The sequence below is a fragment of the Vulpes lagopus genome, chromosome 19, assembly GCF_018345385.1.
Source record: "Vulpes lagopus strain Blue_001 chromosome 19, ASM1834538v1, whole genome shotgun sequence".
NCBI lineage: Eukaryota > Metazoa > Chordata > Mammalia > Carnivora > Canidae > Vulpes > Vulpes lagopus.
The window spans coordinates 1,569,243-1,584,343 of NC_054842.1; the positions used below are offsets into that span (position 1 = coordinate 1,569,243).

Genomic DNA, 15,101 nt, shown 5'->3' on the forward strand with positions numbered 1-15,101 from the left:
CACGAGATTTAGACACTTGACTAAATAGGATCACAGATCATTATGCTTATCTATTTAACCAAAGTGACAAAGGATTTTTTTTAAGATTATTTATTTATTTATTCATGAGAGACACAGAAAGAGAGGCAGAGACAGAGGCAGAGGGAGAAGCAGGCTTCATCCAGGGAGCCTGACATGGGACTCGATCCTGGGTCTCCAGGATCACACCCTGGGCTGAATGCAGCGCTAAACCACTAAGCCCCCAGGGCTGCCCATGAAAAAGGATTTTAAGGGCAAATACAAAATGTTACACAGCTGTGAACAAAACTATTCAAAGACCTGATAAAACACAGAAAATTATTTTGATGAAATATCTGCTTTTTGAAGAATGGTTACTTACAAGGTGACAAAAAGCCTTTCACAGGTAGTCCCAGAAAAGTGTCCTTTCGGCAGGTGAAAGAACATTTAATTTTGGCTTCATATAAGTACACTACTGATTGTAAAGCTTCATTTGATAACCATTGAAATCAGTTCATTCAGTTTTAGCCAGCTTACCCACACGAGGTAAGATTTTTCTGTCTTTCCAGCTTTCCTTTTTTTTTTTTTAAAGATTTTATTTATTTATTCATGATAGTCACACAGAGAGAGAGAGAGAGGCAGAGACACAGGCAGAGGGAGAAGCAGGCTCCATGCAGGGAGCCCGACGTGAGATTCGATCCTGAGTCTCCAGGATCACACCCCGGGCCAAAGGCAGGCGCCACCCAGGGATCCCTCCAGCTTTCCTTTTAATCAGTCTTTATTCTCTTCTTTCCCATCTGTAAATAACCAGTTTTCTTGGGACAAATTTACTTTATTTCCTTAACAAAAATCCTCTTTAGGGGTGCCTGGGTGACTCAGGCAGTTAAGCATTGCCTTCAGCTTGCGTCATGATCCCAGGGTGCTGGGATCGAGTCCCACATCAGGCTTCCTACTCAGCAGTGAGTCTGTTTCTCCCTCTGCCTTTGCCCCTCCCCCTGCTTGTGCACATGTGCATGTGCACGCTCTCTATCTCAAATAAATGGATAGAATCTTAAAAAGAAAGCCTCTTCACACCTCATGCCTCTTCTTACCAAAAATAAACCTTTGCATACAGAGTTGTTTCTCTTATATTGTTTTTATTAATTTTAGTTACATATATTAACTAGAATTAATTCTAGAACCCTGGACTATGAAGTAAACAGTAGTGAACTGTGTCACACCAGCATTGTTTAGAACAGCAAACTTAATGAATACATTTAATAATTTCTAGAGACATGCTTACTCATGATCCAAAAACCTTTCAGTTATTCTATAAAAGGAAGTAATAGTGTATAAATCTATGTTAAGCAATTAAAAGCATATAAATCTATATCCTGTGCTTTATCTTATTTAAAGATGGTCTAGATATTTAGTGAATTTAACTTAATTCATCAGTTAGCAAAAGTTTAAAGTTTCAGTTTAGGGCAGCCCAGGTGGCTCAGTGGTTTAGTGCCGCCTTCAGCCCAGGGTGTGATCCTGGAGTCCCCGGATTGAATCACACGTCGGACTCCCTGCATGGAGCCTGCTTTTCCCTTTGCTTGTGTCTCTGCCTCTCTCTTTCTCTCTCTCTCTCTGTCTGTCTCTGTCTCCCTCATGAATAAATAAATAAGATCTTTAAAAAAAATAAAGCTTCAGTTTATCTGAAAGATTTGGGAAAACCATTTTTAAGTACACATACCATAAAACATAATTATTGCTTTTAAAAAGTTCACCTAAGAAGCTTTTATACTACTTATGTCTATTGAATTTACTTATTCTTAACAACTGTTAGACTGCTCCGTGAGACACTAGACAAAGTCAGCCATTATCCCAAGCTATGTTTCTTGCTGACAAATTTTTGTAAGAGATAGCTTGAACTCATTTGACCTTTAGTAAACTGAGGTAGAATAAAGTATTATATTTCATACTGGTAACTTCTGAAGATATGCCTATCTTAAAACTTAAACTAGTTTTTATTTACTAAGGATTAATACTTGGAGATGGCTGGGTGGCTCAGTGGTTGAGCATCTGCCCTCGGCTTAGGGCATGATCCCAGGATCCAGGATCAAGTCCCACATCAGGCTCCCTGTGGGGATCCTGCTTCTTCCTCTGCCAATGTCTCTTCCCCCCACCCTCTGTCTCATGAATAAATAAATAAATCTTTACAAAAATAAGGATTAATACTAGATCACATGACTTGAAAAACATTTGGGTTAGTTTCTTTTTAAAAAATACTTTTTTTTTAATTTTTTAAAGTAGACTCTACGCCAAAGTAGGGCTCAAACCCAGGACCCTGAGATCAAGAGTCACAGGCTCCACCGACTGAACCCACCAGGTGTCCTTGGTTACTGATATATTCCTGAGAATTCAGTTTATATAAGCACTTAATTTCTTTAAAACAATTAAGTACAGCTTTTTTTTACAAATTAGTTTTGTTGATATCATTTGGACATAGAAGATTGTACCCAACTTCAGTACATATATAGAATACATAAACATACTGACAGATGCAAACTGAGATCTTACAGCTTTTCCATACACTTAAAATTTCCCTTGAGGCTCAGTTCTAAGTAACCATTCCCTCTTTTTTCTTCTGATAAGAATTATCACCCTGAATTTTGTATTTTAACTTTTAAATCTCAAAGGCACAGGAAGAGGGCAAGTTAGAGGTCTTTTAAGATAAATGGGGGGGGGGGGGTGCGATTGGAACAGGTGAACTTTCAGCTGCCTCTAAAGCTGCATTTTTAATTTTGTAAAAAATTTGTAAGATAAAGTCAGTTGCTCTCAATTCCTTAAAAGAATAGGGTTGCAGCCTAAATGACATCATAGGTTGATCCACTCATCCAACTACATTATCTTCAGTGTTTTTTGTTTGTTTGTTTTAGAGAGTTGGGATGTTTTAGTCAATCCTTTTACAGAGGCTTCAGAAGGTTTTTCTTTCCCTCTGGGTACGTGGTTTCATTTTAGCTTAAAGGAGGAGACCTAAAAAATCCTATCAGGCTCTGAATATCAGTTTCCAGTCTGGCCAGTCTCCAACCACAGAGCTATTTAAAAAACTCTTAAATATCTTGTCATTTTTCAGTCAGGACAAACAGCAGATGTTTTGGGGGATTAATGCAGTATGTCTTTATAAAGTCTGTATAAAGCATTTTAACAAAGGCCTTGTTTCTGAGTGTACATTTTAACCTTAGACCTTCGCCTTAGGAAGAAAAGCCTTTCTATCAGCCCCTAACATCAGCTTTCAGCTGATCATTTGTAGGACGGCCTAGGAGAAATGCTAGTCATCTGTTTCCTCTGGAGTAGATGGGGGCGGGGGTAGAGGATAGTGTTGGTTCCAGAGGGCTGTCTGGCTTGTCTGATAACTACAATATAATCATCATCATGGATGAGAAGAACACCCCTTAGCTGTCCAACAAGGTCTCTATGAGTGGGGTTGTGATGGACATTGTTTAACTCCTCTTTTAAATTGGTAGGATCCTCTGAAAGTCAAGGTTTTTATGGTCTTTTAAGAGCTTTATAATTGAAAAAATCCACTGCTGTCTAGGCGACGGGAATTATTCAGGCCTAGGATATAGCTGCAGAGGACATTACACAGGAAGGCCTGAAGCTGGCAGAGCCTGATTATAGAGACCTGCAAAATGAGCCTTCTTTGTAAACCTTATTCTCCCCTGTGGGTGCTTCTGTTAAATTTGCTCTCTGGCTTTTAGTAATTACATGAGTAACCTGTATATCCTAGGCTTAGAGGTCAGGCTGCAGTATTCTCTGTAAATCTTGTAGGGAAAGGGCAGCTAAAACAAGCAGCTAGGTGTTTAAGGAATGTTCTGGGGAAGTTTGGGAGTTAAGAGAATTTGCTGAGGAGACAAGGTGAGATTTTAAGAAGGGAAATTGATGTTGAATGGGGACTTTAATTTTTGTTCTGAGTCTAATTTGTTTTTCCCTCCCCCATCTTACTAAGAAATGAATCCCTAAAGCTTACCTGTTATATCTCTCTGTGTCTATTTTTTTTTAATTAATCTTTCCATAGGTACCAATAAGACAGTTATTTAGGACGAGAGCTCTCAAACATATTTTTCTTTCTTTCAAATACTGTCAATTCAAAATATCCATCGTCTGGCCATTGGTGAGCAGGATCTTACATTAATCTCAAAAGTGGCGCAAACCAGTAAGCCTTTTTATGGCTTAACCATTAATTTAAGAGGTGTCCCAGAAGAGGGACAAAAAGATGCAACCCTTACAAAATCCAGAAAGTTTACTCCCAGAAATAGTCTAAGAAAGTAAAGCCCTTTGTTGTATAGGCAATAAGAATGGTGTAGTGAAAACGCTCTCTCCAGTTTCCTTTTTTTTTTTTTTTTTTAATATTTTATTAATTCATGAGAGAGAGAGAGGCAGAGACACAGGCAGTGGGAGAAGCAGGCTCCATGCAGGGAGCCCGACGTGGGACTCGATACCGGGACTCCAGTATCACGCCCTGGGCCGAGCTAAACCACTGAGCTGCCCAGAGATCCCTCTTCTCCAGTTTCCTGTGAGAATGTGAAGCACCTCTAGTCACAGACCTGCGAATCTGACACCAGGCAGGCACTACTAGAATGGGACTTCTTTAGCACTAACAAAATAGTGAAGGTTGAGATGACAAAAACCCCTTATGGACCATGATCCCTGTAACAAACTCCTGAGAGTTGGCCCAGAGTCAGGCAGAAGGTGCTGTTTAGGACTTAAAGTATTAGAATCCCAAGCTATTCAATTGGCCACCGAGATGCATATGATATGTACAGAGAGAACATTCTCACTGGTCGTAAAGACAAGCTCTCAAGACATGAACAGGATGAAAGGAAAACCCCTTATAGGCATATTAACAGTTTTATTAGCTGAGCCTTTGGTATCTCAGAGCCAAACTATACTGAGGAAGGATATGCTACTGTGTTGGAGATTGTGAGGTGTTTTACTGAGTACCTTTCATGGAAGTTTTCTTGAATTTGACAGGTGACCCAGTATCAGTCTGGCCTGTTGTGTGACTAACTCATCCTAACACAGAAGTCTTTGGGTTCGGTAGGGAGCACTCTAACAGCTTTTAAGTGCTCAACCCATGCCTACCAGTTTTGCGGCTTTGGCTTCCAAGATGCCCCTTAGTTACTGCCCTTACCTCATGTGCACATTGGCCCAGCAACATTTGTCTAAACAGTGGCCTGGTGAGAAATGTGAACTCATCAGTCTGTGAGTCCAGCTTGAACAGAAGGTTTATAGGACCTAGGCCTGTGTTCTGCCCTGTGGTTTTCATTCTTATGACAACACAACAGACAAGAGACAAAAAAGCGGTGACCGTCTCTGGGATGAAAAGCATCAATAAAAAAGTAAAGAGTGCTCACAACAAATCTTTACTAGAGTCATTATACCCTAGGAACTGGTCCCTCAAATATCTTCTGCTAATCTAAATTTAGAAGAGGGGAAAAAAAAGATTCTCACCACTTGCTTCCACCAGACCCTGCAGGCAGAGATCCAGGAATCTCACGTGGTAAGAATTCTTACCTTCTGTTAAGTTTTCTTTTAATGAACACGGAGAAAATTAAAGACAGAGCCAGGTGGTAGGTTTGAGAGTGCTTTAATGGGGAGCGCTCCCGGGTGAGGTTCCGTGACTCGGAGAGGAGGCCTGAGTCAGGGAAGTCGCACCCAGGCAAACCACAGGGGGATTTATAAAGAGTTTTCCATGGGAATATGGGGGCAGGGCAGCATTCCAATTAGGGCAAGGGTTTCGGGTCTTTGTAAGCTAAGTTAGGTAGGGAGGTAAGGTGGTGTTGGCAAGAGGATGGGGGTGGGGCGGCAAGGCTGCGTTATTGGGAGGTTGCTGGCCTCCAGTGCGCCATTTTGAGGTCCCCAGTCTCGCCAGCCCAACACCTTCTGCCGCACCTGTCAGAGGTCTTAGGCTCTCTCAGCTGCAGCAGCCCCAGAACAGGCAGTATGCAGCCAATGAAGTTTCTGGCTGGCTCACCAACTGTTGAGGAGAAAAAAATTTTCTCCTACCCTTCTAGATTCTTTGGCTGGCCTATTAATTAAATTGACATAAAGCAGATTAATAGGAGAAAAACAAGTTTAATTATATATATATATATATGTGTGTGTGTGTGTGTGTGTGTGTGTGTGTGTGTGTATATATATGTATATACACACACAGGAGCCCGAGAAGAGTATGACACCTAAGGGCAGGTTGGGCGATTGGGGCTGTGAGTCATCCTGAGCTAAGGAATAGGCTAGGGGTCTGGGAGCTTTAAAGGGGAGGAGGGTGATTCACAGGACAAAAGAACAGATGTTTGCCCTTCTATACAGAGGTCATTTACATAGAAGTTTATCTCTGGTAACACCTCTCTTTCTGGGCCAGACCTCCTATTTAAATTCTTTTTTTTTTTTTTTTAAGATTTTATTTATTTATTCATGAGAGACACACAGAGAGGCAGAGAGACAGGCAGAGGGAGAAGCAGGCTCCATGCAGGGAGCCTGACGTGGGACTCAATCCTGGGTCCCCAGGATCAGGCCCTGGGCTGAAGGCAGCGCTAAACCGCTGAGACACCAGGGCTACCCCTATTTAAATTCTTGTAGGTAGTTAAGGGAGAAGTAAAAACTTCCCCTTCACTAGCCTACAATCCTCTGTGCTACAGGCCTCCACTCAGCAGAATCCACATGTGTGCCTCACGTCATGGTAATGTGCCTCTTCCTTCTCTGTTTATTTCAGCTGAGGATGGAAAAGAGTTGGTCAGCCCTTGTTTGTCGCCAGGCTTCACAGGAGAATGGGAACATGCTGAAATAACATACAGGATTTCAGGACAGAAGGCAGGTACGGTGCAGTTCTCATGTATCTGTGGTATGTAAGTCTTAAGAATGGCAGCCTGCCATCTCTCCCGTACATTCAAAAACACTTCGGAGAAGCAGGGAGACTGTTGCCAAACCTCATTCACAGAGAAGCCCGTGTTTGCCCAGGAAATGAAAGTAGCTCTGGGAACTGTCAGGGCTGCAGCAGGCCCTTGCCAGAACACGTTGAGAACCCCTGGCTCCCAGGGGGTCTCTGCACAAGGCTCCCTTGTCTGTTGCCACATACTTTATTCCAAAAGACTGCATTTCCTAACAAGCCTCCAATGAGAAAGGACCTGAACATCCTGCTGCTCCAAGACAAATGGCCAACTTAAAGCTATTGGCCCAGGAACAACATGTCAGTGTGAATACATCTCTGAATTGAGGGAGAAACAGTTTCTCCATTAGTGGAATCAGCGTCCCTCCACCCATCACCTGAGAATGCCTGGTGAGCACAGGAAAAGCTGCTCTGCGCTGTGTAGCCCCCACCTGTGACACTGGATGTGCTGTCCCACCAGCTTGGCCCCTCTCACCCCACCTGGGTGGTCTTTGTTGCCCTGTATTCCTTTAGTTTTTGCTAAAAGAAACATTGAAATGTTTCCAGGCTGGGCACATGAGCAAGAGGTTTGTCTGCCTTTGGTAACAGAGCTATTTCTAGCACCAAATGTGTGAGAGTTTCCCCACACCAGCCAGTTGTCCATCCCTGAATAATCCTGTTCAGACTCTCCCTGGAGTTAATGCAGACTGCAGAGTTAAGGGCTCAGTCCCACAAGGCTCCCCCACCCACCCTCTACCTCAGAAACAGATAGCAAGTCCTAGGCCTCCTATATTTCTGACCAGCTGACTACAAATTGGGGATTCCCACAAACACCCCCAAATAACTTGCCAGAATAGTTCACAGAACTCATGAAGGCACTTTACTATCACTATTTTATTATAAAAGATATAACTAGAACAGCCAAATGGAAGAGATGCATAGAGCAAGGTGTTGGAGAAGGGATGTGGAGCCTCCACATCCTCTCTAGGCTCTCTAGGAACACCACCTCCCAACACCCTCCATTACCCACAAAGCTCACTGAACCCATCGTTGAAGGGTCTGGGATGCTTCACTACACAGACATAATTAATTAAATCACTGGCTCTTGATTTAACTCAATTCCCAACCCCCTGCTCTCCCTAGAGGTCAGAGAGTAGGGCTGGAAGTTTCAACCCTCTAATCACATGGTTGGCTCCTCTGACAACTAGTGTCCATCCTGAAGCCACCTGGGGACCCACCAACAAGAATCTGCTCATTTCCATAAATTTAGGTATCCTTGAAAAGGTGCTCCTCCCATCCTCATCACTCAGGAAATTACAAGGGTTTTGAAAGCTCTGTGTCCAGAACCAGGAACAAAAACCAAATATTTGCTTCTTACTATCCATTGACCATGGAGGTCACTCTGACTCAGCCAGCCACTTGTGCACTTGTTATGCATCACGCCCTGCTACAGCCACTGGCACACAGCTGACATTTCTGTGGGAGGAGTTGGTAAAACACATGAGAAAGTAACTTGAAAAAATAGAAGGGGGAGGAGGGCTGTCAGGAAGATTACAGTTTTAATTATAATGGCCGGAGAAGGCTTCATGGGGTGGTATTTGAGCCAATACATGAAGAGATGGGGAATGAACCACCCAGATACAAATTAGCACTTTTCCAGACCAGAGAAGCAACATGTGCAAAGGCCCTGAAGTGGTGTTTTTAAGGAACAAGGAGGAGGTTGTGTAGCTGTCCAGACAAGGGAGAATAGAGGGAAATAAAGCCCAATACGCAAGGGCAAGGGGAGAAGTGGCTGGAGCTACCTTCAGACTGTGGGCAGGTCTGCTGGGGAAGATCGGAAGCTGAGTCCAGGGGTGGGTCATAGCATAACAAAATCTGTTTACCTCTTGGGCTCTCTATGTCATTCTTCCAAGCAGGTGTTTAATGACCATCTGTGTGAGCTTGACAAGCTGCCTATTAGGCCTCTATTTCCTTAAAGGCCTTTCCATAAAGAGGGTGCAGGCCTCCCCTCTAGTGTGACTGATGGGTTGGAGTAGGGCCTTGCACATATAGAGCTCAGCAAGGGCTGGCAGAGAGTAAACAGTGTGAAGCGAACCCATTGGCTATCCCTCCTCCTTGTTCCTACCTGTACACAACTGGAGGCTGGCATCCTTTAGGGTTGAGGGCCATGCCATCTCTAGCCCCCTTCACACTTTGGGTTTCTCTCCCTTGACCTGGGCCCGCAGTGTCATGGCTCCTAAAAGGTTGCTGTTGGCATGTCTGGTGATGAGCACCCAGACACGGGGTAGGTGCTCTGCAGGCTTCTTGTCCCACCTCACCTTCCATGTGAAGTTCTCAAATCACTGGGAAGGGCTGTGGGGGCTGTGTGGCCCAGGGCCTGAGCTCCCTACCATTGTGTTTATGCTTTTCTTTTGCCCCAGTAGTGAACCTCCATGCGCTGTGTGCCAGCAGAATATCAGAAATCCTTCAAAACAAAGTGCACAGAACAGAAGAAGTGAAGGATGTGGACTTTTATGCTTTTTCCTACTATTACGACCTTGCAGCAAATGTTGGCCTCATAGGTAAGGGTGGGGCCAAGGTGTAGATTCTCTGGACACAGGGCCCACAGTAGAGAGTGATCATGTTGTCAGTCACTCTCAATAATGGAAGTAGAGGAGGGTAGGTGTCTTGTCATCCATATAGAAAGTAGTAAGCCCTCTTTTTATAAATAATCAGGTCTTTGAGCCCGTTAATAAAGTTACGTTGTCACTGCAGGAACAGTTACTTGCTGTCGAGTTGTTCTGCTCTAAGGCAGAACTGACTCACCCATGTAACTGACCATCGTGGTTCCTGCCCTGACCCAGGCCTCTGGCTGACATGGCCATCTTTTCCCATGTGGCACCCAGGTTGGCATGGGGAGGAGTCAGCCCATTCCACAGACCACCCTCAGGAGCTTATGGGTACTGTGGTGTCTCAGAGCTTACTGAGCCACCTGCTGCCTGGGCCCAGTGTGGAGTGCATCCAGCCAGGGGTGGGTAGGCCAGGTGGAAGGTGACCTGTTCATCCCTTGCTCAGGCCCCAGGTCTCTCTGGCACAGAGCAAGGTCCCTGAGGTGCCTCCCAGTAGCTGGCCCAGTAGCTACTTGGCCTGCCAGGCCTAAGAGTCCCTGTGGGGTTCCCATAGCTGGAGCAAAGTTCTGTTGATCTGTACTCTCCGGACTGTGCCACCAGCAATGGACATACAATGCTTAGGGCCTGCTACACCCAGACTTGGCCTGGCAGCGTGCTGGGGGCTCCAGCCTTTCAGGCTAGCTCAGAGGGACCCCTCCCCAGTATCAGCTCAGCAATTTGAAGCCCCCCCCTGGCTGAAGGTTGCCCTACCCCTAGGGAACTGACATCCTCCTAGAGTGACCTCAGGAGATAACTAGGGTGGTCAGAAAAGCTCTTCCAACTCCCTTTTGTGGTCACACATGGCTCTGAAAGAGCTGCTTGGATCTGTTTTCAGAAATTAAATCCATCTTCAAGGATGACATTTGCTGACTGAGCAAATATCCAAAGTCAAGGAAAAGTCAGCTTACTGAGCAGCAGCTGCCTTATATGAAACATTAATATGTGGGACAGCTTGAAAGACCCTCTATCGAATGGAGAGTTTTTGGGGTGCATTGAAGAAACCAGTCTTGAGAGTTAGGGGACACTGCTTTCATGCCTCTCTCACTGGGAATGTCACAGAAGCCTAGGGCTCACCTTCTGGAGAGCTTTGTAAAGACTCTACCCATTAGACTTAAGACCTGACAAACTACTTGGCTTTTTTATAGAATTTTTTTTTTCCACATTCGGAAAATTGATGCCAGAATACCATTGCTGAACTCAGGGCCACAGCTCGAAGAAACATAACCAATTCTGTACTTTTGTTTTCTTAACTTAGAATTAAGAGATTATTCAGTCTGTGGGGTCCAGGGATCCTGGTGACTTTCCTGTCAGGGACCTAAGACCCATGAGTGTGGTAATGATCCCTGTGTGGTACTGCATGGAACACTTGCCCACCCCCAGCCACATCACCTCAGACATGTGATCAGTGTATGTGGGGCTGCTGCCCCACTTCATGCCAGGCTTGTGGCCAGTCTGGACACACTACCCCAGGTCATCCTCTCATGGGTGCAGCCTTAGTGGCATTGCTGCCCCAGGAATGCTGGTGCAGACCAGGTGTCTGTTCTTGTCCTGCAGATGTGGAGAAGGGAGGCAGCCTCGTCGTAGGAGACTTTGATATTGCGGCAAAGTATGGTGAGTGGCGGCTGCACTGCCTGGGTAAGAAGGGCCAGGGTAAGGGGCTGGGACCCTGTCCCACTGTGTGGCAGATGCAGCTTGGTGCTTGTGAGGCAGTACTGGGAGCTTCTGGATTTGGTTTCTGATTCAGCCAGCCAGACGGAGTGTTGAGAGGTGTGAGAAGGTACTTGGGGTCATTTGCTGGGCCCAGACCACAGAAATGCCATGTCCTTTGTGACCACAGCAGGGGAGGGGAAGCCTCAGTGTCCCAGCTATAAAAGGGCACATTTCTAATCCTAGGGTAGTTAGGAACAGGCTCCCTTGAGTTCACATTTTCTGATAACCTCTTTGCTTATAGTTCAGGTCACCATAACAGGGATTTCCCCTGAAAGTATCCCAGCAAATGCACAGTCGTCACACGAACAACCCCTGCACAGCAGAGCCCAGCGTGTTGGAGGGTGAAGAGCTCTTACCCTTTGAGTTTGCAGGTGGCTGACTCAGCAGCTCCAGGGCTACCCCTCTTCTTCTCCTTTGTCCAATCACAATTCAGCCAGATGGGGAATGAAATGAAGGCTGATTGTAAACATTCTGCTCCTTGGTTGCTGTTCCCAATTACAGATCAAAAGAGTTAAACTTCGTGTGTTTCTCTATAGAAAGTACCCCCCCACAAGTGGCTTTTTTTTTTTAAGCTTTCTTGTCACTTACAGGTTTGTCCCATGGACACTGGGTGTCATGACTCTTCAACAGGAAAAGGTTCTGAGCAGAATTTTGGATTTATTCATCTGCCTCAAGAATAAGAATAGAATCTCCTGAGATAGCTTTGTTGGTGTTTACATTCCCCAGAAAGCCCAGAGTCACACCTGGGAGGGGTGTCCCAAGTCACAGATGCAGAGCTATGTCCTATGAGACTGTGGCTTTCGGCTCATGACACCAAAACAAGACCTATGTTCTTGGTCTTGGAGGCCAGGCCCAGTGGAGGCTGGTTGGCCTTGAGACCCTACCTTTTTGGTATACTCTTGGTGAATCACCTTCCTATTGTAAGCTGCAGTCCTATCTGAATCAGTGAGGACCTGGGGCTAACACAGAACCTAGCACAGGTTGGGCACCTAGAGTGGTTAGAGCCTGGTCTGCACAAAACCCCTTCCCACTGCCCCAGCCCACGAGTGAACCACCTGGAATCTGACTGGGAAAGGGCTGTCTTACCCTCAGTGTGCCGCACGGCAGAGACCCGGCCGCAGGGCAACCCCTTTCTGTGCATGGATCTCACCTACATCAGCCTGCTGCTCCAGGAGTTTGGCTTCCCTGAGAACAAAGTGCTGAAGGTAAGGACAGTGTCTCGGGTGACCCTGTGCCTTTTGTGGCCTGACGGGCTGGGGGCACTGTGTCCAGCCTTCCAGCTATGCCCACTCCACCACTCCCTTTCTGTTTTCAAGCTGACTCGGAAAATCAACAATGTTGAGACCAGCTGGGCTCTGGGGGCCATTTTTCATTACATCGACTCCCTGAACAGACAGAAGAGTCCAGCCCTGTAGTGGTCGAGCCACTCTAGCCATCCTTGCAGAAGCAGCTTCATCTCCATGAGAACAGACCTTCGTGGAACCCCATGGCAAGTTGGGGGGAGGCCGCTGTTCAGGCTGCCACCCCTCCCCCTTTGACCTTGCAGACCTGCCCCTGGACAGGCAGAGGGCTGCAACGTGACCCAGGCCCAGCGCCTCCTGCGTGGCTCCAGATGGGCAGTGAACCAGACAGGGCAAAGGTCGCGTGCCAAGGGTGATGCAGCCTCACCGTCCTTGACCTGTCCCTGTGTGCGGGGTTGGAGTGGCTGTAACATGTGTCTTTGTGATAGTCTTGTTTTATCTTCCTGCCCCTGTCTGGTCTGTCCTTGCATCCCCAGGACACACCTCACCTTCTCCCCAGAGACTCTGTGGGGAGGTTGTACAGGGAGGCTGTCCTGGCTGCTCTCAGGGTGGGCCGAGTGGCAGCCACCACACCCTCTGGGACAGTGGGTCTGGTGGACTTGAATGTGTTTGCCACCTCCTTGAATGTGGATGTGTAAGGTCATTGAGAGGTTTGTTTTTTCAGATTCTTGGATGACTTGGAGCTAACTGACAGAGTTGGCCCTATGAATAGGAAGAAAGGCTGGGGAAAATACCTCTCATGTGCCCCAGCTCTTCAGAGGAGGCCCGAATGTGAGCATGAACTGCTTACAATATTTATGGCTTTGCTGTGTGAGTGATGTCTCCGTTGTGCGGTGCTGAGTGTTTGTGTAGCTACTGTGTTCTGAGCCCCAGTGGATGTATAGCTACCGTGAGCCATAGCAGCCGAGCAGTGTTGAAAACGTACACCACCCCCTGTGGGTCAGGCAGCCTGTGGTTCCTGAAACTGCTTTCTCCTAGCTCTGCTGGGGTGCAGGCCCACACCCACTCCCACCCCCCCCAAGATATAAGGAGCTGCACAGGACACTGGGAAATGGGAAATCTCCTGTGGGAAATGTAGGGTACATCATGTGTTCTACCCAAAATAAATGGTTTACAAGGCTTTCTGCTCTGAGGACTCTTCTCTGAGTGTCAGCAGTGTTCATCCACCCCAGCACTGACAGGAAAGCCCCTCAGGGCCCTGTTTACTGTGGCTGAAACAAAGAACTGCCCAGGCTGGGTAACAGGTGGCCCGGTAGGTCTTCTCAACATGCTTCCTGAGGAAGGACACCCTCTCAGCATGCCTCCTTCCGGAGGACACCCTCAGGCCCTCCTGCATCCCTGTGGTGGCAGGTTCTGTGGAGGCTGAGGCTGTTCAGGGGAGCCCGTCAACTTCCCACCGAGATCCCTCCTCCCTAGGACTGTGACCCGCAGCTTGTGCAGCATGTGCATGTCCTGATCGCAGTGTGCTTGGTGGGGACCTGGTTTTAATCTGGAACAGCTGGAAAGGGGTCGTATGTCAGAGAAAGACTGGGTAGGAGCACAGGGTCTGGCCCCTTGACCACCTGGAGCTGCAGCAGGACTAGGGCGGGTGTGACTGCCAAATGAGCCCACGAGTGGAGTCTGGTGGGGGAAAACGCTGGGCAGAATGCTGCAGGAGGTTGGTTTTACTCCTCCCTCCAGGGGTGGAAGCAGGGGTTGGGGGAGTGGTCCAGGCCTAAAGCCTTTTATGTTGGAGAGGTGCTATGTGTACAGGACACAACAGGAGCAGTTCCCCTCTTTCCTGAGGGTCCTCATCTGGAGGTCTGATCATCACTGCCCCAATTCCAGAAGGCTGGAGACCTCCCAGGACAAAAACCACTGACGACGAAGCCACCCACCCTCCGTTCACTGGTTTCCCCAAAACTTAAACCCTAGGGCAGATGTCTGGAGGTATTTATGTAACATAAGTAGAAACAACAAAGCAGGAAAGCTGCTTCCTCTAAATAAAAAGCCACCTTTGAGCTACAGCTAGGAAACCTTCGCTTGACAAGGGCAGGAGAATTCAGCTTCTAGCTCCTTGTCACTCCTGCCTTGACAGGGTCTCGCCAGCCTTTCCTTCCATAATATCCAACCGTTTTACATATTTAAATAACTCCGGAGGCTGGGAATCAAATATGCATGAAGGTAAAAGTGAAAATTGATTTGGTCCATTTATAGGTTAGTGATCTCACGTCTGAAAAAGTGGAAACAACTGGAAGTTTCCCAAAAGATCACCAAATAAGTCATGGAATATTTTCAGGCCCAGCAAAGTATGCAAATCATTTACTTCTGTCTTTTGTGATTATAGAGTAGGCTCTGTTTTTTTTTAAAAAGTAGGTGCATATGCATATCCTAGCATGTAAAAGATGCCAACTAGGAAGACAGTAAGAATTTTGTCACCTCCGTGTACCTCACAGAAGACATGTGCATCTGTGTGCTCAGGTCTTCCTGGCATGCCCCCTACACATGTGTCCTGCACCTTTCAGCCCTCAGAACAGCCACACTGTCAGTGTGCGCACTGAGCTGCCTCCACCT

At 46.6% G+C, this 15,101-nt stretch overlaps 1 protein-coding gene across 6 annotated transcripts in view; it reads left to right on the plus strand.

Moving 5' to 3' along the window:
* The window catches only part of ENTPD6 (ectonucleoside triphosphate diphosphohydrolase 6), a 45,390-nt gene extending 31,722 nt beyond the window's left edge, over positions 1-13,668 (plus strand). For 2 of the 6 annotated variants that reach the window (XM_041734383.1, XM_041734378.1), the window contains 5 exons: positions 6,737-6,838; positions 9,310-9,450; positions 11,092-11,148; positions 12,340-12,452; positions 12,564-13,668. In XM_041734383.1, the coding sequence (XP_041590317.1) occupies positions 6,737-6,838; positions 9,310-9,450; positions 11,092-11,148; positions 12,340-12,452; positions 12,564-12,662 (512 nt within the window). In that variant the 3' untranslated portion in view covers positions 12,663-13,668. The other 4 variants (XM_041734379.1, XM_041734380.1, XM_041734381.1 and 1 more) reach the window with 4 other exon arrangements.
* The last annotated feature ends 1,433 nt before the right edge of the window (positions 13,669-15,101 follow it).